Source organism: Trichechus manatus, unplaced genomic scaffold (genome assembly GCF_000243295.1).
Source record: "Trichechus manatus latirostris isolate Lorelei unplaced genomic scaffold, TriManLat1.0 scaffold00101, whole genome shotgun sequence".
Lineage (NCBI taxonomy): Eukaryota > Metazoa > Chordata > Mammalia > Sirenia > Trichechidae > Trichechus > Trichechus manatus.
In genome coordinates this window covers 7,257,415-7,280,169 of record NW_004444037.1, presented here as the reverse complement: position 1 = coordinate 7,280,169, position 22,755 = coordinate 7,257,415, and the positions used below count along the sequence as shown (strand labels likewise).

The 22,755-nt window shown below is 37.5% G+C and overlaps 1 protein-coding gene across 3 annotated transcripts in view; it reads right to left on the bottom strand.

Annotated features, from left to right (window-relative positions):
- The window catches only part of SCFD2 (sec1 family domain containing 2), a 547,542-nt gene that overhangs the window by 426,943 nt on the left and 97,844 nt on the right, over positions 1-22,755 (bottom strand). For all 3 annotated transcript variants that reach the window (XM_004382903.3, XM_023737347.1, XM_023737348.1), the window contains exon 4: positions 12,136-12,311. In XM_004382903.3, coding sequence (XP_004382960.1) covers positions 12,136-12,311 — 176 coding nt within the window. The remainder of the gene's footprint in view (positions 1-12,135; positions 12,312-22,755) is intronic.

The window sequence follows — 22,755 nt, the reverse complement described above, 5'->3', positions numbered from 1 at the left end:
CCTCATAATTGTTGCTATGTTTGAGATCATTGTTGTAGCCACTGTGTCAATCCGTCTTGCTGAGGGTCTTCCTCTTTTCCCCTGACCCTCTATTTTTACCAAGCATGCTGTCCTTCTCCAGGGTCTGGTCCGTTCTGATAACATGTCCAAAGTACGTAAGACGAGGTCTCCCCATCCTCACTTCTAACGAGCATTCTGGCTGTATTTCTTCCAAGACAGATTTGTTCGTTCTCCTGGCAGTCCATGGTACATTCAACATTCTTCGCCAACACCATAATTCAAATGCATCAATTCTTCTTTGGTCTTCCTTATTCATTGTTTAGTTTTCACATATATATGAGGTGACTGAAAATACCATAGTTTGGGTCAGGACCACTTTAATCCTCAAAGTGACATTTTTGCTTTTTAACACTTTAAAGAGGTCTTTTGCAGATGTGCAAAATGCAATATGTCATTTGATTTCTTGACTGCTGCTTCCATGGGCATTGATTGTGGATCCCAATAAAATGATATCCTTGACAACTTCTATATTTTCTCCATTTATCATGATGTTGTTTAAAGGTCAGTTGTGAGAATTTCTGTCTTCTTTATGTTGAGGTGTAATCCATACTGAAGGCTGTAGTCTTTAATCTTCATCAATAAATGCTTAAAGTCCTCTTGACTTTCAGCAAGCAAGGGCAAGCAAGGTTGTTAATAAGTTTTCATCCAATCCTGATACCACGTTCTTCTTCATATAGTTCAGCTTCTTGGATTATTTGCTCAGGATACAGATTGAATAAGTACGGTGAAAGGGTACAATCCTGACACAGACCTTCCCTTGTTCAGTTCAAATGACTCCTCTTGGCCTATGTACAGGTTCCACATGAACACAATTAAGTGTTGTGGAATTCCCATTCTTCCCAATGTTATCCATAATTTGTTACGATCCACACAGTCAAATGCCTTTGCATAGTCAACAGAACACTAGCAAACGTCTTTCTGGTATCCTCTGCTTTCAGCCAAGATCAATCTGACATCAGCAACGATATCCCTCATTCCATGTCCTCTTCTGAATCCAGCTGGAATTTCTGGCAGTTCCCGGTCAATGTACTACTGCAACCACTTTTTAACTATCTTCAGCAAAATTTTATTTGTGTGTGATATTAATGATATTGTTCGATAATTTACACATTCTGTTGGATCACTTTCTTTGGAATGGGCACAAATATGGATATCTTACAGTTGGTTGGTCAGGTAGCTGTCCTCCATATTTTTTGGTATAGATGAGTTAGCACTTTCAGGGTTGCATATGTTTGTTGAAGCATCTGAATTGGTATTCAGTCAATTCCTAGAGACTTGTTTTTCACCAATGCCTTCAGTGCAGCTTCGATTCTTCCTTCGATACCATTGGTTCTTGATCATATGCTAGCTCATGAAATGGTTGAACGTGGACCAATTCTTTTCCTACACTGACTCCGTGTATTCCTTCCATCTTCTTTTGATGCCTCCTGCATCGTTCAATATTTTGCCCATAGAATTCTTCAATATTGCAACTAGAGATTTGAATTATTTCTTCAGCTCTTTCAGCTTGAGAAATGCTGAGCATGTTCTTCCCTTTTGGTTTTCTAACACCAAGTCTTTGCACAGTTCATTATAACACTTTCTCTTCTCAAGCTGCCCTTTGAAATCTTCTGTTCAGCTCTTTTATTTCATTATTTCTTCCATTCACTTTAGCTACTCTACTTTTAAAAGCAAGTTTCAGAGTCTCTTCTGACATCCATTTTGGTCTTTGCTTTCTTTCCTGTCTTTTTAATGACTTGTTGCTTTCTTCATGTATGATGTCCTTGATGTTGTCCCATGAATAAACTGGTCTTGGTCACTAGTGTTTAATGCATCAAATCTATTCTTGAGATGGTCCCTAAATTCAGGTGGGATATACTGAAGGTCGTACTGTGGCTTTTGTGGACTAGTTTTAATTTTCTTCAGCTTCACCCTGCACTTGCATATGGCCTTGTTCTGACTGATGATATTGAGCTTCTCCATCATCTTTCCACAGATGTAGTCAATTTGATTCCTGTGTATTCCATATGGTGAGGTCCACATTTACAATGGCCACTTACGTTGCTGAAAAAAAGGTATTTCCAATAAATAGGTTGTTGGTCTTGCAAAACTCTATTATGCTATCTCTGGCATTGTTTCTATCACCAAGGCCATATTTGCCAACTAATGATCCTTCTTCTTTGTTTCCAACTTTTGCATTCCAATCACCAGTAATTATCAATGCATCTTGATTGCATGTTTGATCAATTTCAGGCTGCAGAAGTTGGTAAAAATCTTCAATTTCTTCATCTTTGGCCTTAGTGGTTGGTGCATAAATTTGAATATAGTCCTATCAACTGATCTTCCTTGTACGCATATGGATGGATGTTATCCTATCACTGACAGCATTGTACTTCAGGATAGAGCTTGAAATGTTCTTCATGACAATAAACGTGATGCCTTTCCTCTTCAATCTGTCATCACCAGCATAGTAGACCATATCATTGTCCCATTCAAAATGTCCAGTACCAGTCGATTTCAGCTCACTAATGCCTAGTATTAAAGCAAAAATGTCACTCTGAGGACTAAGGTACACCATGGTATTTTCAATCACCTTATAAGCATGCAAAAGTCGGACAATGAATAAGGAAGATGGAAGAAGAATTCATGCCTTTGAATTATTGTGTTGGCGTGGAATATTGAATATACCATGGACTGTCAGAAGAATGAACAAACCTCTTGGAAGAAGCACAGCCAGAATGCTCCTTGGAAGTGAGGATAGTGAGATTTCATCTCACGTACTTTGGACATGTTATCAGGAGGGACCAGCCCCTGGGGAAGATCATCATGCTTGGTAAAGTAGAGGGTCAGTGAGACAAAAAAGAGGAAGACCTTCAACAAGATGGACTGACACAGGGGCTGTAATAATGGGCTCAAATGTAGCAACGACTGAGAGGATGGCTCAGGACTGGGCAGTGTTTCGTTCTGTTGTACATAAGATCACTATGAGTCAGAACCGATTGACGGCACCTAACAACAACAACAATGCCTAGGATATTGATCTTCAAGTGTTCCATTTCATTTTTGACAACTTCCAATTTTCCTAGCTTCATACCTCATACATTCCACATTCCAATTAATAATATATGTTTGCAGCCTTTTCTTCTCATTTTGAGTCATGCCACATCAGCAAATGATGGTCCTGAAAGCTTTATTCCATCCATGTTATTGAGCTCAACTTTACTTTAAGGAGGCAGCTCTTCCACAGTTGTAGTTTGAGTATAGTTTATTAATTTTCTTTATCTGTTGATGAGACAGTATCTAACTAAGTGTTCTGAGTTGTGAAAAAAAATGGGGCAGATATCTTGACAATTAATAAGAGACTCTAATCATCTGAGATCCTGAGGGCCCAAGATGTTAAGCCACTGAAAAGGCTGTAATTACAAATGTCCTTCATTTGGGACATTTTTCAATAAATTTCTTCAGAAAAATTCTAAATCTAACAATTTATTGTTGCGTTACAATAAGTTAAAACTTTACACACTTTTTCTAAATATCCCAGAATCTAGTGATGTTTAAGAGCACATCAAGACAATTCATTATTTTGATCACTTCCTTATCAGATCATAAAAGGATAAGAATTACAAGGATTACAGCAAAAAGTTTAGCTATGAATATTGCAACAAAAGATGACCATGTTAATTAGAATGTAGTTTGGCTGCTGTTACAAAGACCCAAAATTAAGGTGACTTAAACAAGATAGTAATTTATTTCTTGCTCACATAAAAGTCCAGGTAGGTAGACCAGGTCTGGTATGGTGTTTCCTCCATTTTCAGAGACCCAACTATGGTCCTTCTATTTATTTAAATATCCTCAACACACAGCTTCCTGTCATGAGCCAAGATGGCCACTCCTGTTCCTGCCATTTGGCTGCATTTCAGCCAGCAAGGAAGAAAGAGGTAAAGGGAAGGCATGTCCCTACCTTTTAACTGCACAGCTTGAAAGTGGCCCATATCACTTCTCCTCTATCTCATCGATCAGAACTTGTTTACATCTAGCTGCAAGGGTGACTAGGAAGCATGGTCATTGAGTTGAGTGGTCCTGTGCTATGTAAAAAGGTGGCAATGAGCAGTGTCAACATGAAGAAGCCTCTGTCAACCCTCTGACTCCAGTAAACCACTCTAACATTTATCTACTTATTGCAGGTGCCAATTACAGATAATAAACAAATTTAGTAATTAAAGATCTTCACATTTTGATTGCTTTAAAAATACTAGCCCCGGGCACAACAGCTGAACTTCACATTTATAGCATACTTCTGAAATTCCCACAGGTGTGCAGTTAAGCCTGCTGCTACAAGTGCAAACAAGAAGATTCTACATTCTGAGACATACTCACGAATATGGTAGACAAGGTCCCTACTCTCACTTATCTTACAATCTAGCAGATGGAGATGATATACATAAAAAGAAAATTACATCAGCAAATGAGAAGCAAATATAAACCAAAGTGACACAGAAAGCTACTCAGGGAAAGCCTCCCTGAGGAGATGGCATTTTAGTTTTCATCTGGGCCAGCCATGAGAAGAGATGAGAAAAGAACATTCCAGTCAGAAGGACTAGAAACAGTAAAAGTCCCAAGTTTCCTTATTTGTCCGAATTAAATTTGCCTCAGCTCTAGTTTTCTTTACTGAAGATTTTACACATGGGAAAGGGAGGAAGAGAGGGACAGGGAGAAAGAGAGAGAGAGTGTGTGTGTGCGTGTGTGCGTGCATGCTGGGGGAAGGAGAGATCTACAATACTAATACTGGAGTTAATACTTAACAGGTAAGAATAATGTAGAAAAAAGCCTCAGAGAAAGAGGGCCTGGAGCAATCTATAGAGAGAGAAGGATAAATAAAGCAAATGGTTAGAGAAATTGACAGACATAGTACAGCCCTTGTATTCAAAAGTTATTTTTCTTCACTTGTGTTAAATAGTGTTTCTTGGTGTGTATATTTAATTTCAGGTAAATTGTTCTAACTAAATTTCACATATTTTTTTATCTAAATGAATTATGTACCTATAAAACAAATAATAACACTTGTCAGAAGTGTGTTCCTTAAACAATCAATCTTACGAAATCAAACTGTCAATATTTACACAAAAGCAAAGATGAGAAGACAAGGAAGAGAAGGGAAACTGGATGGATGGAAATGCGGCGGGTGGGGTAGAAATGGTCAGAGTACTTACACATTACAAAGATTGCAACCAATGTCACAGAACAAATTATTTCACCATCATTAACATAAATTAATTGCCCCCTAAGCTTTTCATCTAAATTTTGAGTTGCTATTATCAGTCTGATCACATATGGATAATTCTTTAAAAGAGCACAATACTCAAGGCAAACATTCTTTATTAATTAAGTGAAATTATTTGGTTTAAAAATGACTTCAGGGGTAGTTTCAGTTGAAGGTTTAAAGACTTCCTCAGGGCAATAGTTTCAGGAGTCATCCAGCCTCAATGGCTCCAGAAAGTCTGGATTCCATGAGTGTCTCTAAATTTAGAAATCATGACAAAGTATCCTAATTACAATAAATCCACGATTAGTATTTTTAAAGCAATACAAATGTCCAAACCTTTAATAATTGAATTTACTTATTTTTTAATCTGCTGAGTACATAACTCATTTTTTAAAAAATATTTTATTGTGTTTTAAGTGAAAGTTTACATAGTAAATTAGATTCCCATTCAACAATTCATAAACAAATTGTTCTGTGACATTGGTTACAATCTCTGTCATGTGTCAGGACTCTCACCATTTAAGTCTGATTTGTCTTCCCAAATTTACCAACCAGATAAAACACCCCTCGCCCTAGGAGAGGAGGGAGTAAAAGGCCAGAGAGGCCAAGAGTGTGCCTATGAAAACTCCCCCTCATGGAAAGCAGGGGTTGGGAAGACTTGTTACCCTCTAATACTTGCCTCTGTAGTCATTTTTTATGTAATATTATGAAAAGGAATTGCCACAATTTTCCCTCTCAGGAAAAATTCTATCAGAAATCTCATGTAACAGCTCTCAGGTCTGACTTTAGGGATCATCTTTTTCTGCCTCTTCCCCTGACTCTGTATCCAGTTGATATCACTGGCATTTTTGCAAGTGACGAAACACCACCGTGCTAAACCACTCTGGGTACCAAGTCCCTTGCCCACAGAGAAGCAGAGTGGTGGAATCTTCTTCTTCCCAGACAGGTTCAATATTAATTACTATCAATGGCTGAAAACAAGTCATTATAAAACAGGACCTCCCAGGGTGCTAGTGAAGTCAGGAACAGCACTAAAATGAGACATTACATTTCTAAGCTGGGGCATATGGCATGGGGGCTAATAAAGAGGACAGAGAAGGTAAAACCCACCAATTTGTTGAGGGCAAACAGACATATCATTATTTAATTTAAGTAAGTTGGCTTATAATAGAAGAGATATTCTGAAATTATATAATAAAAGAAATTAATTCTACCTATGAAAAACTATTTTGGTAACTAATAAAATGATAATGCCTATTTTTCATCACAAAGACAGATAAAATTTAAAACTAAGGTAATATTATACCTGGGTTATCTTCAATAGCTTTATAACTCATTTATATTTTATTTAAAAATCATTTTCCAAGTTGGATTTTTTATTTAGAAATGTAAATTGTACTTAAAGAAGTAACTGAAGATGGATAATATATATGTACATATGTACACATACACATATTTTTTCATAAAGTGTATTTTTAGGAAGTATAGACACTGCTGTTTCCATTACTACATAGCTTGCTATTATTTTACAACCACAGTAAATAGTGGTCAATAAAAGGTTTTTATTTGTGACAATTAGCATAAAAAAACCAGCTACGCTTTATAAAAACAAAAGGAATTAAATCTAGATTTAAAGGAAAATACTGTTAAACACTGTCAAACAGTATAAAAAGATAGTACCATTTTTCTAAGAGATAGTCTCATTCTACCTTAATAAATTTTAATTTAGGAAAACAAAATCTAGGTGAGAATATACTAAAGGCATCACTCACATAAAATAAGTTGGTACTTGTAATAGTTTTGGCTCAGCTAAAAGAATAAATAATAATAACTACTATTTATTGGGTACTTACTAACTATACTACACTATACTATACTTAATATGCAGATGCATTCAAACTGTGGTGTTGGTAAAGAATACTGAATATACTATGGACTACCAGAACACCAAACAAATCAGTGTTTGAAGAAATACCACTTTGAATACTCCTTAGAAGCGAGGATGATGAGACTTCAGCTCACTTACTTTGGATATGTCATCAGTAAAACCAACTGCTAGAAAAGAACATCATGGTCGGCAAAAACAAGGGAAACCCTCAAAGAGATGCATTGACACAATAGCCACAACAATAGACTCAAACAGATCAACGATCATAAAGAAGGCACAGGACGGGGCAACATTTGCTTCTGGTAAACATAAGGACACCATGAGTCGGAGCCAATTTGACAGCAATGAACAACAACTAACATCTGTTGCTGTTGAGCTGATTCTGACTCATGATGAGCCCAGGTGTCCAAAGTAAAACTGCTCCATAGCGTTTTCACGGCTGTAACCTTTCAGAAGCACATTGCCAGGTCTGTCTTCCAAAGTGCCTCTGGATAGGTTCGAACCACCAACATTTTGGCGAGTAGTTGATCACTTAACTGTTTGTGCCACCAACATACTATATATATTACACTACATTTTACTTAGTGATGTACATGTATAATCTCATTCAATACCGACAATAACACCATGAGATCGGTAGATACTTTATCCTTATTTAGGTGAGGAAACTAAATCAAACTTTCTCACTACACTATAAAAAAGGAATTCTTCATGCACTACCACCAAATTAAGTAAGTCCATACTTTGATTAACAGAAAGCAAAGCTACATTCACAAGTTAACAGGTCTATCAATAGAGCCATAAATGTATCAGTGTTCAAGGTTAAACTTGTTCTTTTCTAAATTTTAAACAAACAGAATTATTGGGTAATTAATACACATATACTGAAAGCATAAAACACATAGATTGTGATACCGGACATTAGAGATCAGGGAGAGAGCATGAAGTTGTGAAGGCTCTTCATTTCCCTTAGTTTTTTAAAATGTGCTCACTGATAATAAATACTAGATTTTCCCAAAAATATTCAAAAGGTTACTCTTTAGAAGATATAACACACTACCTCTCTAGTCTGAATTCTTAAATCTGTCATTTTCAGGAGCCTGAGTCAAACATAGCTCTTATGAATAGTACTCAGACGTGCTGCTGACTAGTCATTAAACGATCACCAAAACCACTGAGCCAAGAGAAGGCAGTAAGTAGAAGAAATAAAGAACCTTATTTTTAATTGCAGTGGCTATCCAAGGCCAATTTCTTTTTCTTAACCAAGGTTGTTCATAATGTTACTTGGGCCATAAAGTCAACATTGAGGTTTCAGTGATGGAGGCCTGATAGAAATAAGTGATGGAAAAGAGTCTCCAAAGACATAAACAACTTTCAATGCTGGCTAACATTTGCATCTCAATGGCTCTCAAGCCCTTCGGGAAAAGCTAGAAGTTGTCCTCATGCTCAAAATAGACTCAAACGCTCTGCTTTCACACCAAAGTCCACAAAAGGGACAGCTGACAATATATTATGACTTGTTATACTAATGGATGAGTGTATACTATGTAAAATAAGCATGTTCATAAATGAAGAGCAATTATGACAGCCAGCTTATAAGTTTGCCTCTGCTAAAACACTTAATTTGTAAGGAGCAGAAATGACTGAGAACACAGTGCTAGCCAGGGTGATGTACAATTATGATAAAAGTAGGATTTTAGTATTTTAAATGCTCACTTGTTTTTCCCAGTCTATTTATTTCTTTTCCACAAGCTGAAAGAACCACACTGAGTGCCATGATTACATCTTAGGCAGTCTAATGCAGAACAAGGGATTCCAGAAATTATAAATAAAAGATGTTTTGTAATTAATACATGTCAAGTTTCTTCAGAAATCTCTATGTGAATTTGAAAGATTATCATCCTTGGGAGGAAACCTCAGAATAGCCTCATTTCAAAACCCTTTTGTTAGATTTGGAACCAAGAACTACACCTTAGAGGACATCCAGTGGTGGACAGTAGCAGGGTGAGGAAGTTGTTCACTTAGTAGGATAGGGAAGAGGGAAGGAGTTTGCAACAGTGGTCTAGAACAGGTTGTCAGAGACCAAGGGGGTAAAGAGAGTGTCCGTGGGGGAAGGTAATGGTAACACAACACAGAGTATCAGAACTAAAGTGGGGTGAAGAGGGCTTCTGAACATAGGGAATGGGAGAGACCGGGAGGGACCAGTCCCTGGAGAAGGACATGATGCTTGGCAAAGTAGAGGGTCAGCAAAAAAGAGGAAGAACCTCGACAAGATGGATTGACATAGTGGCTGCAACAATGAGCTCAAACATAACAGCAATTGTGAGGATGGCACAGGACCAGGCAGTGTTTCATTCTTTTGTACACAGGGTCATTATGAGTTAGAACCAACTTGATGGCACCTAACAACAACAACAAGGATGGAATGTTAGAACCCAAGGGGAATGGAGAGTATCTACATGGAATATGGGGCAGCAAGGGCCCAGAACAGGGTATCAGAGCCTGAGCAACGTAAGAACGGTGTGCACAGGGCAATCAGGAGACAAGTGGGGTGAGGACAGCACCTGAGGGAGGGGGGTTGTTATGTAAAGGGAGAATAGCAGCAGCCCTGAATGAGTTTTCAGACCCAAAAAGGGTGAGAAAAGCACCCAACTGAGGGTGGGGAAGCAGCAACATCCCAGTACAGAGTGTCAGAGTGTAAGCAGGATAAGGAGGGCATTTGTAGGGGGAGGGTTTAAACAGGGATTCCTTTTTGTGAAATGAAAGAGAACATCTATGTGAGGTGGCCATGGTCTGCAGCAGGAAGACAGAGTCAAGTGAGGTAAGGAGGGTATCTTAGTCATCTAGTGCTGCTTTAACAGAATCACCACAAGTGGATGGCTTTAACAAAGAGAAGTTTATTCTCTCACAGTCCAGTAGGCTACAAGTCAAAATTCAGGGTGTCAGCTCCAGGGGAAGGCTTTCACTGTTGGCTCTGGAGGAGGGTCCTTGTCATCAGTCTTCCCTTGGTCTGGGAGCTTCTCTGTGCAGGAACCTCAGGTCCAAAGGATGCGCTTTGCTCCCGGCACTGCTTTCTTGGTAGTATGAGGTTCCCATGTGTCTCTGCTCACTTCTCTCTTTTATATCTCAGAAGAGACACTAATCTTGTAAGCCTCATCAATATAACCTCATCATAGTGATAGAGTTAACAACACATAAGGAAATCACATCAGATTTACAAAATGGTACACAATCATACAATACCGCAATCATGACCCAGCCAAGTTGACAGATATTTTTGGGGGACACAATTCAATACATGACAGAGGGCATCCATGAGAGGGCGTAGCAGCTGTAATAGAAGATTACTTATATGTGACGGGATTGATGAAATAATTAAACATATTGAGGATAATAGGAAGCAGGTTTCTCACTGTCAGAGAAGGAAGTTAAAAATATCGAAAGGGAGACAACTAAAATGAACCATGTGGTAATGAATTGGAATTAGAGCATCAGTATCAACTCATGATTTTTCATAAAAAGAGCAATAGACAAATGTAGAAGTAGAAATAAATACGTAAATGTATGTATGTATGCACATGCATACATATATTCCCTAGCTGTCTACTGAGAGAACCTAGGATCAGTGACAACCCAATAGCAATGAGCACACCTGGCACCCGATTCTTGGTGTCTAAATACTTTATCCATAATAGGAGTCAGGGCTCTTTGGAGAAGGGGCTGATTCCAGGGACGAATGTTTAAGTTTGACAATAATAATATCAGTTGGATGATATTTAGTAAACTCAGCATTGCACATAGCTAACAATCTAGAAGTACATATATGCCCTAGAGAAACTTTTTCTCATGTGTACCAAAAGATATGTTCCAAGATATTCACCATAGCATTCTTTTTAATCACACAAGAAAACTGGAACAGCCTAAATACACATCAATATGGACTGGATAAATCAATTGTTGTATAGTCAAACAATCGAGTAGTGTGGTGTGGTTTAAATGAATGAACTAATTCTAAACAGAACATCTTGGGTTATCTTAAAAATAAAATGTTGAAAAGAAAAAGCAAGTTACTTAGGGATATTTATAGTATGATATCAGCTACATGAATTTTAAAACCCACAGCACAGTATTCTGCATTACCTATGAAAAATATTTAATAAAATTATAAAAACAAGGAATCAAGTTCGTGATTACCTCTGGGGAGGGAAAAAAGAGAATCAGACTGGGAAAAGGTATAGTTCCAAACATGCTTCACCTGTATCTCTAGCTTTACTTCTTTAATGAAAAAGTTCTAAAATAAATATGAAAAAAATTATTAATTTATATTGAGTCTCTGTTGAGAGTACATAGATGTTTATCATATTATTTTGTATAAGCCTAAAATACTTTATAATCTTTAAAAACAGGGTTTTTTTTTTTTAGAAGTTTCCCACATCAGTCATGAAAGGGTCCTACTCGACATACAAATCTCTTCATAGAAACTACAAATGGAGTACTGTCCCTTCATCTTTTGCTAAGCATCATTTTAAGCCGTATCATTTTTAAGGATTAGAGACTAGGTAGTGTCAGAAAAAGTGTAAAAAGTTATACTACTCTCCAAGAAAAGAATCAAAGATAGAATAAAGATGCCATAAAAACAAAAAAAGGCCCAAAAGGCATAAAATTGAAGAGGGGTTTTCAAAGGTTAGTCAAATGCTCAGGAAAAAAAAAAAAAAAAATCCCTAGTATTTATTGAGGAACCAAAGCTGTCACTGTTAAAAAAAAAAAAAAAAAAGTTATGAAAAGAGCCTTCTGCTTGAGTTTTAATTTGGGGTACTCAGAAAATATGACTCAACACGTGTCAACAATATGACTTACTACTAAGACTATAATAAATACCCACGTTTTTCCACGGAAGTTAAAATTTTAACCATTACTATCCCAAGAAGCTCCCATAGCAACATACCTGGAGAAGGAGTCTTTCAAAAGCCAGAAAGTTGTCCCATTTGGCAGTCTGTGGGTGTTTCAGAGTTTGAACTGTGGCCAGCCCAAGCTGTAGGAGACCACAATGATTCATCAGAGCTTTGTGGTTGTTCTTGAAGAGCTGAATATAGGATGTGAGCTGCCCTGGTGTTACTCTCCCTGAAAAAACATAGTAATTTATCAGTGTATTCTCTTCTGGGAATGTACAAATAATGAGAAGGATGCTATTAATAATACTGTTGCTTTACATTTGCACAGAACTTCAGAGTTGACTGCAAGATCTCCTAAACAATTGTGATTCTTACAGCAACCTGGTGAGCACCACAAAGTTGATACTATAACCTGCATTTTGCAAGTAAGGAAACAGATGTTAAGTAATCTGGCCAAGGTCATATTCTAGAAGAATTCAGTTTTTTGTTTTTGTTTTTTAATTCTGCAATACCCTGTAGACAAATTTTCAAATAAAGTTACAAAATAAGTAAAATTTATTGAGCTCAATATAGAGCATATAACAATCTAAAAGGCAAAAAGGCAAGATTTCTAAGTGTGTGTAAAAAAATGAGAGGAGAAACGTGTTGTGTCTATAGTTAAAATTTTATCCCTGGTATCAGTGGGCTCATGACACTATTCATGGAGGAAAAATCTGGCTGCTCCATGGAACAAAAATGCATGGAGAAGTGGGGTAGCAAAAACACTGAAAGATGGTATCAGAAGAAGGGGTTTGGTATGGATGATACAGCACATTTGCTACAATGATCACCTAGATTTAGAACAAGAAACCTCACCCCATAAAATAGATTGTACAAATAGAAAAAAGACTGTTGAAGATTTCCTCTTTCAGAGCCTCTAAGTCCAATTTTCTGCCTAAAGCAGTCCTACTGAGTCATCTCCCACACTCCAATCAGTCAAATTTCATTTCAGTCATTCATCAGTGCTATGCGCAAAGCTCCTGAATACCAGAGATTCTCTCCATTGGGCTAGAAGGCAATGGGCCAAACCTAAATGCAAGTCAAGTAAATCCTTCCCACATGTCTCACCCATACACCTGTGTATGCAGGTTGTTCTCCTATACCTGAAATCCAAATTTGATTGTCTGTTATATCAAGGTTTGTTTATATGTGGCAATGAAACCACCATTTGTCTAGCACTTTCTAGTTTATGCAGTGATTTCGTAAACATGGCCTCTTCTCATTCTCATGGCAACTTCAGGAAGTAGCAAACAAGGCATGTGCTGCAAATATTATCCCCACCTGAGGGTACTGAGCTTAATGTCTTACACAGTGTTAAACAGCAGATATCACTTAATATGGTTTTTGCTAAAGATTATATTGTTGTTAGCTGCCATCAAGTCAGTTCTGACTCATAGACCCTATGTACAACAGAACAAAACACTGCCCGATCCTGCACCATCCTCACAGTCATTGCTACGTTTGAGCCCATCGTTGCGGCCATTGTGTCGATCCATCTTGTCCAGGATCTTCCTGTCTTTCGATGACCCTCTACTTTACCAAGCATGATGCCCTTTCTCCAGGGACTGGTCCCTCCTGATAACATGTCAAAGTACGTGAAAAGAAGTCTTGCCATCCTTGCTTCTAAGAAGCATTCTAGCTGTACTTCTTCCAAGACAGATTTGTTTGTTCTTCTAAAGTCCATGGTATATTCAGTATTCTTTGCCAACATCATCATAATTCAAAGGCATCAATCCTTCTTCAGTCTTCCTTATTCATTGTCCACGCGTATGAAGTAACTGAAAACACCATGGTTTGGGTCAGGCACACCTTAGTCCTAAAAGTGACATCTTTGCTTTCTAATACTTGAAAGAGGTCTTTTGCAGCAGATCAATATCATTTGATTTCTTGATTGCTGCTTCCATCAGCATTGATTGTAGACCCAACATTAAAGATTGCTGTTATTAGGTGCCGTCGAATTGGTTCCGACCCTATATACAACAGAACGAAACACTGCCTGATCTTGCTAAAGATTATAATACACAAAAGACAAAGATCTTGCCACAAGAAACTTAGAAGTCTGCAACATTGTCTCTCTATCTTTTTATTACAGTTTTTAAAGAGATTAAGAATTTTGAAGTTATTACCAACCAGTGCACTAGGGCAAGTACCTAAACAAAAAGAGCAGTGGGAATAATAAGTACGAAGGTCAGTCTCATTTACTTCCTGGGACCCTTTTTAAAGCATGGGTTCAGTCCTGACTCTCAAAGTAGCAAGCTAACAATTTGCTTGTTCAAGTACTAATAGAGAAGAGCCTCATTAACTTTTTGTTTGGTTGGTTTTGAGTTAGGTTTATTAAGGTATAATTTATATACAGTAAAATTCCCTCATTGCTGGTGTACAGTTCTATGAATTTTGACAAATGAATACAGTTGGGTAATCACTATCATAATCAAGATATACAACATTTATATCATTCAGAAAAGTTCACCCATGCCTCTTTGTAGTCAGTCCTCTCTCCCAACCCCGGCCCTTGACAAACAGTTAATTTGTGTTTATCTGATTTCTGTCCTCATAGTTTTGCCTTTCCAAAATGTCACATAAATGGAATCATATAGTAGGTAGTCTTTTGAATCTGGCTTCTTTCACTTACCATAATGCATTTGAGATACATCCATGTTATTGCTTTTATCAGTAGTTTGTTTCCTTTTATTGCTGAGTAATATTCCATTGTATGGATGAACTATAGTTTATTTAGCCATTTTTCTATTCTTTCGCCAGTAAGTGATCATTTGAGTTATTTCCAGTTTTTAAAAATTATGAACAAAGCCTCCACAACCATGCTTTTGCAAGTTTTTGTGTGCATGTGCAGACATATGTTTTCATTTTTTATTGTGTAAATTTCTCAGAGTGGGACTGCTGAGTTGTTAAGACAGTGTATATTTAACTTTATAAGAAAATGCAAAACTGATTTCCAAAGTGACTGTACCATTTTGCATTCCCACCAGCAACATATTAGAATCCCAGTTGCCTCGCATTCTTATCAGCACTTGGTAGTTTCAGCTATTTTCATTTTAGTCATCCTAATAACCTTATGAGGAGCCCTGGTGGTGCAGTGGTTAAGCACTCATTTGCTAACCAAAAGGTTGGTGGTTCAAACCCACCAGCTGCTCACTGGACGAAAGATGTGGTAGTCTGCTTCCGTAAGGATTACAGCCTTGAAATCCCATGGGGCAGTTCTACTCTGTCCTACAGGGTCTCTACAAGTTGGGATCAACTTGACAACAATGGGTGTTTTAATAACCCTATGGAGCTCAGTTCTGCTCTGTAACACATGGGTTCACCATGGGTAGAAATCAATTCCATGGCAACAGATTTTAATAACTGTATGGTGGTATCTCGTGTTTTTAATTTGCATTTTTCTAATGACTAATGATATTGACCCTCTTTTCATGTGCTTATTTGCTATTCTTATATATTTTTTGGTGACATGTCTGTTCAAATCTTTTGCCCATTTTTTACCGGCTTTTTTTATTTTCTTATTATTGAATTGTGTGTCTCATTAACTTTTATTAATTTATTGATTCAACAAATATTTCTGTGCCAGGCACTGTTGTTTGTGCTAGGAATAAATTCATGAACAAATCAGACAAAAATTCCTGTCCTCGTGGTCAACAAATAAAGAAGACAAATGATTCCTTGCTGTTTTCCTAATTAATTCAAGCTATTTTATTGTTGTTTTTAGGCGCTGTCCAGTAGGTTCCAACCCATAGAGACCCCATGTATAACAGAACAAAACATTGCCTGGTCCTACACCATCCTCACAATCGTTGCTATGTTTGAGCTCACTATTGCAGCCACTGTGTCAATCCATCTCATTGAGTGTCTTCCTCTTTTTCATTGACAGTCTACCTTACCAAGCATGATGTCCTTCTCCAGCAACTGGTCCCTCCTGATAACATGTCCAAAGTATGTGAGATGAACTCTCACCATCCTTGCTTTCAAGGCGCACTCTGTCTGTATTTCTTCCAAAACAGATTTGTTTGATCTTCTGGTAATCCATGGTATATTCAATATTCTTCACCAACACAATTCAAAGGCATCAATTCTTCTCTGGTCTTCCTTATCCATTGTCCAGCTTTCACATGTGTCTTAGTCATCTAGTGCTGCTAGAACAGAAATACCACAAGTGGGTGGCTTTAATAAAGAGAAGTTTATTCTCTCACATTGCAGTAGGCTACAAGTCCAAATTCAGGGCGTCAGCTCCAGGGGGACGCTTTTCCCGTCTGCTCTGGAGGAACATCCGTGTCATCTATCTTCCCTTGGTTTGGAGCTTCTCTGTGCAGAAACCTCAGGTCCAAAGGATGTGCTCTGCTCTCGGCACTGCTTTCTTGGTGGTATGAGGTTCCCATGTGTCTCTGCTTGCTTCTCTCTTTTATATCCCAAAAGATTGGCTTAAGATACTATCTAATCTTGTAGACCACATCAGTATAACTGCTGTTAATCCATCTTATTACATCATAGTGATAGAGTTTACAACACATAAGGAAATCACATCAGATTACAAAATGGTACACAATCATGCAAACTGGGAATCACGACCCAGACAAGTTGACAGATATTTTTGGGGGACACAATTCAATCCATGACAGCATGCATACAAGGCGACTGAAAATACCACCGTTTGGTTCAGGCACACTTCAGTCCTCAAAGTGACATCCTCATTTTCTTCCAAAGTCTTGGCATAGATGAGTGAGCACCTCCAGCGCTGCATCCATTTATTGAAATATCTCAACTGGCATTCCGTCAATTCCTGGAGGCTTGTTTTTTGCCAGTGTCTTCAGTGCAGCTTGGACTTCTTTCTTCAGTACAGTTGGTTCTTGATCATATGCTACCTCCTGAAATGGTTGAACACTGACCAATTCTTTTTGGTACAGTGACTCTGTATATTCTTTCCATCTTCTTTTGATGCTTCCTGTGTCAATCAATATTTTGCCCCTAAAATCCTTCAATATTGCAACTCAAGGCTTGAATTTTTTCTTCAGTTCTTTCAGCTTGAGAAATGCCAAGCATGTTCTTCCCTTTTGGTTTTCTAACTCCAGGTCTTTGCACGTGTCATTATAATACTTTACTTTGTCTTCTTGATCTGCCCTTTGAAATCTTTGCTCAGCTCTTTTACTTCATCATTTCTTCCTTTTGCTTTAGCTACTCGATGTTCAAGAGTAAGTTTAAGAGTCTCTTCCGACATTCATTTGGTCTTTTCTTTCTTTTTCTGTCTTTTTAATGATCTTTTGCTTTCTTCCTGTATGATGTCCTTGATGCCATCCCACAAGTCATCTGGTCTTTGGTCACTGAGCACTAATGACGGAGATTCAAGCTATTACATGTCATTATCTCTTAGGGGGTGGGACCTTTTGTGCAAATGATTAACATTTTTATGCAATGAAATCTTCTGACCCCTATTATACTAAATATGTGAAAATAAATTTTCACATAAAATGAGTTCAAATCTAAGACTGCCATGAGCTCCTTTCATTTCTTTATATACTGCCCTGCAGGTGACGGCAGTGTGGTTCCTTGTAGGCAGAGGTAGGCAGTGTAGTTCCTGCATACATAGAGCTTAGTCTATCATGAGAGAGTCATTAAACAATTATACAAATAACTACTTAATCATGGTTGTGGTAAGTACTACTCAGGAAAAACACAAAGTGTCTTGAAAGCGTGAAGGGCTCTATATGATATGAAGACTGCCTACCAACCTGAACAAGTTGGAATTAGGCTCAAAATACATACAATCCACTCATGATATAACTATGTTTTAGAGAGGCTGCAGGAAATGGAAATCATCAGAGGGCTTATTTAGATTTTTATTGTGTCTTCAATCAAAAACATACTTGAACTTCATGTAGCTAGCATTTCCTAGCCAAGACTTAGACTCAGTCAACATATTTACATAATGTGACCTTCCTATATAAGGAATGAAATCTAAAGAAATGAGTACACAGAACTCATAACAGAAATGCAAACAGAATACTACATTGTGAATTTAGCAATTACTCACCATTTATGTTCTATTCTGTTCTCCTCTGTATATTCTTTTCTTACCCACACACACAAACACACACACTACTAACCTCATTAGATATGTCATGAAATCAGATTTTTTTCTAAAAATCAATACCATGCAAATTAAATTTTCAGCAAGAGTACTTTACACAAATGCTCTAAAATATAAGCTAGTGACATTTTGAAAATTTTGATGTTAATCACAATCCAGAAAACAAAAGGAAATCAACTAATGGACAGAACATTTATTATACACCTCATATTACAAAAAAATTAAGAAAAAGACTTGTTAGGTAGATTTACATGGTGATTTTAAAATGCCAACCCAGAAAGCTTCACAATACATTTTTAAAAGCAAAAAAACAAAGGTTATTTTACATCAGAATTGCATAATACATAGCAACTTTTTGAAAAGTGGCCATTTGAAAGTTGGAAAGTGACTTTCAAGTAAGAAAAGTTATTAGGCTTTTTTCTTTTTCTTTTTAATTTGGTTTCTAAGAAACAGAAACAGCTTTATAATTTCAATTTAGCTAAGAGAAAAACACAAAACTTTATCAAAGATCAATTTTTATACATTTTCTGAAACTCTTATCATAACATAATTATCAACACAACCAAACACTTCCAGGGACAGAATAGCAGATGCTGGGGTCTGGAGACCATGGTTTTGGGGGACATCTAGGTCAACTGGCATAACAAAGTTTATTAAGAAAATGTTCTGTATCCTACTTTGGTGAGTGACATCTGGGGCCTTAAAAGCTTACGAGCGGCCATCTAAGCTGCATCAATTGGTCCCAACCCACCTGGAACAAAGAAGAATGAAGACCACCAAAGACACAAGGAAAATATTAGCCCAAGAGACCAAAGGGCCACATAAACCAGAGACTCCATCAGCCTGAGACCAGAGGAACTAGATGGTGCCTCGCTACCACCAATGACCACCCTGACAGGGAACACAACAGAGAGTCCCTGACGAAATAGGAGAAAGGTGTGGTGCAGAACTCAAATTCACATAAAAAGACCAGACTTAATGGTCTGACTGAGACTGGAGGAACCCTTGAAGCCATGGCCCCCAGACGCTCTGTTAACCTAGAACTAAAAACATTCCCGAATCCTACTCTTCAGACAAAGATTAGACTGGACTACAAAACAAACTAATACTCGTGAAGAGTGAGCTTCTTAGTTCAAGCAGATACATAAGACCAAATGGGCGGCTCCCGGCTGGAGGCAGGATGAGAATGTGGAAAGGGACAGGAGCTGGTTGGACGGACAAGGGAAACCTGGGTTGGAAAGGGGGAGTATGGTGTCACATTATTGGGATTGCAACTAGCGTCACATAACAATATGTGCATAAATTTTTGCATGAAAAATTAACTTGAGCTGTAAACTTTAACCTAAAGCACAATTTAAAAAGGGGGGGGGGCATAGCATCTGAATGTCAAGCATGATTTATATCTATAATTCCGGACAACCATCTGGATGCTTGCTGGTTTTCTTCTTCATCCACAATGATTTTCTTTTTTTTTCCCCTTCCCACTAAGTGGCACTGTGTTATTTGCATTTTTTGGTTTAGGTCAAAATATCTGAACATTTGGAATGCTGGTATGAGAACCAGTTTAAAGCTTTCTTGTAAATTTTTACTATATAGGTCAGGATGGAGAAAAAAAGTAGCAATTAAAATTTGATAAGAAGAAAAAAAACAATTATGTCTTGGGGAAAAGGAAAAGATTTAGAAAATAAGAGGACTTAATATCATATTTTAATACTCTGTGATGCTTATAAAACTGAAAAGCTTACTAAATTGATTTCAAATGAACTCGAAAGCATTATGGAGTCTGTTCTTCCATTTACCCCTCATACTTAAAGAATTAAAACTTTCTTAACCTATGTCGTGGCTTCTTAAAATATATTTAAAATATCTACACACATGTGATTCTTTGTTGATATTCTTAAAGAGTAACCTGCCACTGCCAGACTTGATTTAATCCCAAAACTGTGCCATGATGAAAGAGAGCAGCTAACATCAAAATTTTTATCTAAAATACTGTATTTATCTATTATGTATATAAAAAAAAACTCTTCATATAAGAAATAATAATAGTCATTTCATGTTTTTATTCATTATATTCCTGAAAACATGACTGAGAACCAGTGTGTAAAATCTGAATAAACAGACTTAAGTGTTTTAAGACTTGCATTCCCAGAAATTAAACACCAGTAATTCATTTTTCTCATCATTTTGACATTTTGAAATATTATTTTAGATAATAAAGGCAAAGGATGCTAAAATATTTAAATATTATACATTCTGCTAAAACTCTGGCTTCTATAAAATGAATTAGTTCATACACAATTGGCAAACAAATATTACACAGAAGTCCTATTGGCTCCTTTGTGATTTCTTTCCATTATTTTAACATTTTGTGCCACCAAGTGAATAGCAGTTGAATATTACAAAGTAAATGAACACAGCTGAACACTGCAAACAACAGGAGGCGTTAAGTAATATATGTTTTGCTCATTTATCCACACTTCTTCCTCTGGGCTCTGCTTGGCCATATGCCTGTCTTAAAGTGCTTTCTGTTAGATTCTTCCTAATCTTCAATTAATTTGCTCCTGTCTCATAAACTAAATAACTTCAATCCCCTTCTAGCAAGCTGGAGGACCTGGGTTGTGCAAATGGTTAACGTGCTAGGCTGCTAACCAAAAGGATGTATGTTAGAGTCCACTCATAGGCACCTGGTGATCTACTTCTAAAAAATCAGCCACTGAAAACCTTATGGACCACAGTTCTATTCTTTTTTTTTTTTTTTAATTGTAGTTTCAATGAAGTTTACCTTTCAAGATAGTCTCCCATACAAAAATTTATACATACATTGTTGTGACCCTAATTGCTCTCCCATTACTGTGACAACACACTCCTCCTTTCCACCCCTGATAACTATGTCCATTCAACCAGCTCCTAACCCTCTCTGTCTTCCCATCTCACCTCTGAACAGAAGCTGCCTGTTTAGCCTCTTGTATCTACTTGAGCTAAGAGGCACACTTCTCATGAGTATCACTTTATGCCCCACAGTCCAGTCCAATCCCTGTCTGAAAAGTTGGCCTTGGAAATTGTTTTAGTTCTGGGCTGATAGAGAATCCAGGGGCCATGCTTTCCGGGGTTCCTCCAGTCTCAGTCAGACCATTAAGTCTGGTCTTCTTACTAGAATCTGAGTTCTGCACCCCACCTTTCTCCTGCTCCATTAGGGACTCTCTGTTGTGTTCCCTGTCAGGGCAGTCATTGGTGGTAGCCAGGCACCATCTAGTTCTTCTGGTCTCAGGCTGATTAAGTCTCTGGTTTATGTGGCCCTTTCTGTCTCTTGGGCTAATACTTTCCTTGTGTCTTTGGTGTTCTTCATTCTCCTTTACTCCAGGTGGTTGGGACCTATGAATGCATCTTAGATGGCTGCTTGCAAGCTTTTAAGACCCGAGAAACCACTCACCAAAGTAGGATGCAGAACATTTTCTTAATAAGTTTTGTTATGCCAATTGACCTAGATGTCCCCTAAAAGCATGGTCCCCAGACTGCTACCCCTGCTACTCTGTCCCACAAAGTGTTTGATTATATTCAGGAAACTTCTTAGCTTTGGTTTAGTCCAGTTATGCTGACTTCCCCTGTAGTGTGTGCTGTCCTTCCCTTCACCTAAGATACTTGTCTACTATCTAGTTAGTGAATAACTCTCACCCTCCCTTCTCACCCTCGTAACCATCAAGGAAAGTCATCTTCTGTGTTTAAATCTTTTCTTGAGTTCTTATAATAGTGGTCTTATACAATATTTGTCCTTCTGTGACTGACAAAATTCACCTCAGCATAATGCTCTCCAGATTCCTCAATGTTATAAGACGTTTCACAGATTCACTGTTGTTTCTTATCATTGTGCATATTCCATTGTGTGGATAAACCATAATTTGTTTATCCATTTGTCCGTTGATGGGCCCCTAGGTAGTTTCCATCTTTTTGCTATCATGAACAGTGCTGCAATTAACATGGGTGTGCATATGTCTATTCGTGTGATGGCTCTTATTTATCTAGGATATATTCCAAGGACCAGGATAGATGAACCGTATGACACTTCTATTTCTAGCTTTTTAAGGAATTGCCAAATTGATTTCCAAAGTGGTTGTACCATTTTACATTCCCATCAACAGTGTATAAGTGCTCCAGTCTCTCCACAACCTCTCCAGCATTTATTATTTTGTGTTTTTTGGATTAACGCTAGCTTTGTTGGAGTGAGATAGTATCTCTTCGTAGTTTTGATCTGCATTTTTCTAATGGCTAATTATCACCACCATTTCTTCATGTGTCTGTTAGTTGCCTGAATATCTTCTTTGGCAAAGTGCCTGTTCATATCCTTTACCCTTTTTTTAATTGGGTTATTTGTCTTTTTGTTGTTGACGTTTTGCAGTATCTTGTAGATTTTAGAGATTAGACACTGATCGGATTTGTTGTAGCCAAAAATTTTTTCCCAGTCTGCTGGCTGTCTTTTGATTCTTTTGGTGAAGTCTTTTGATGAGCATAAGTGTTTGATTTTTAGGAGCTCCCATTT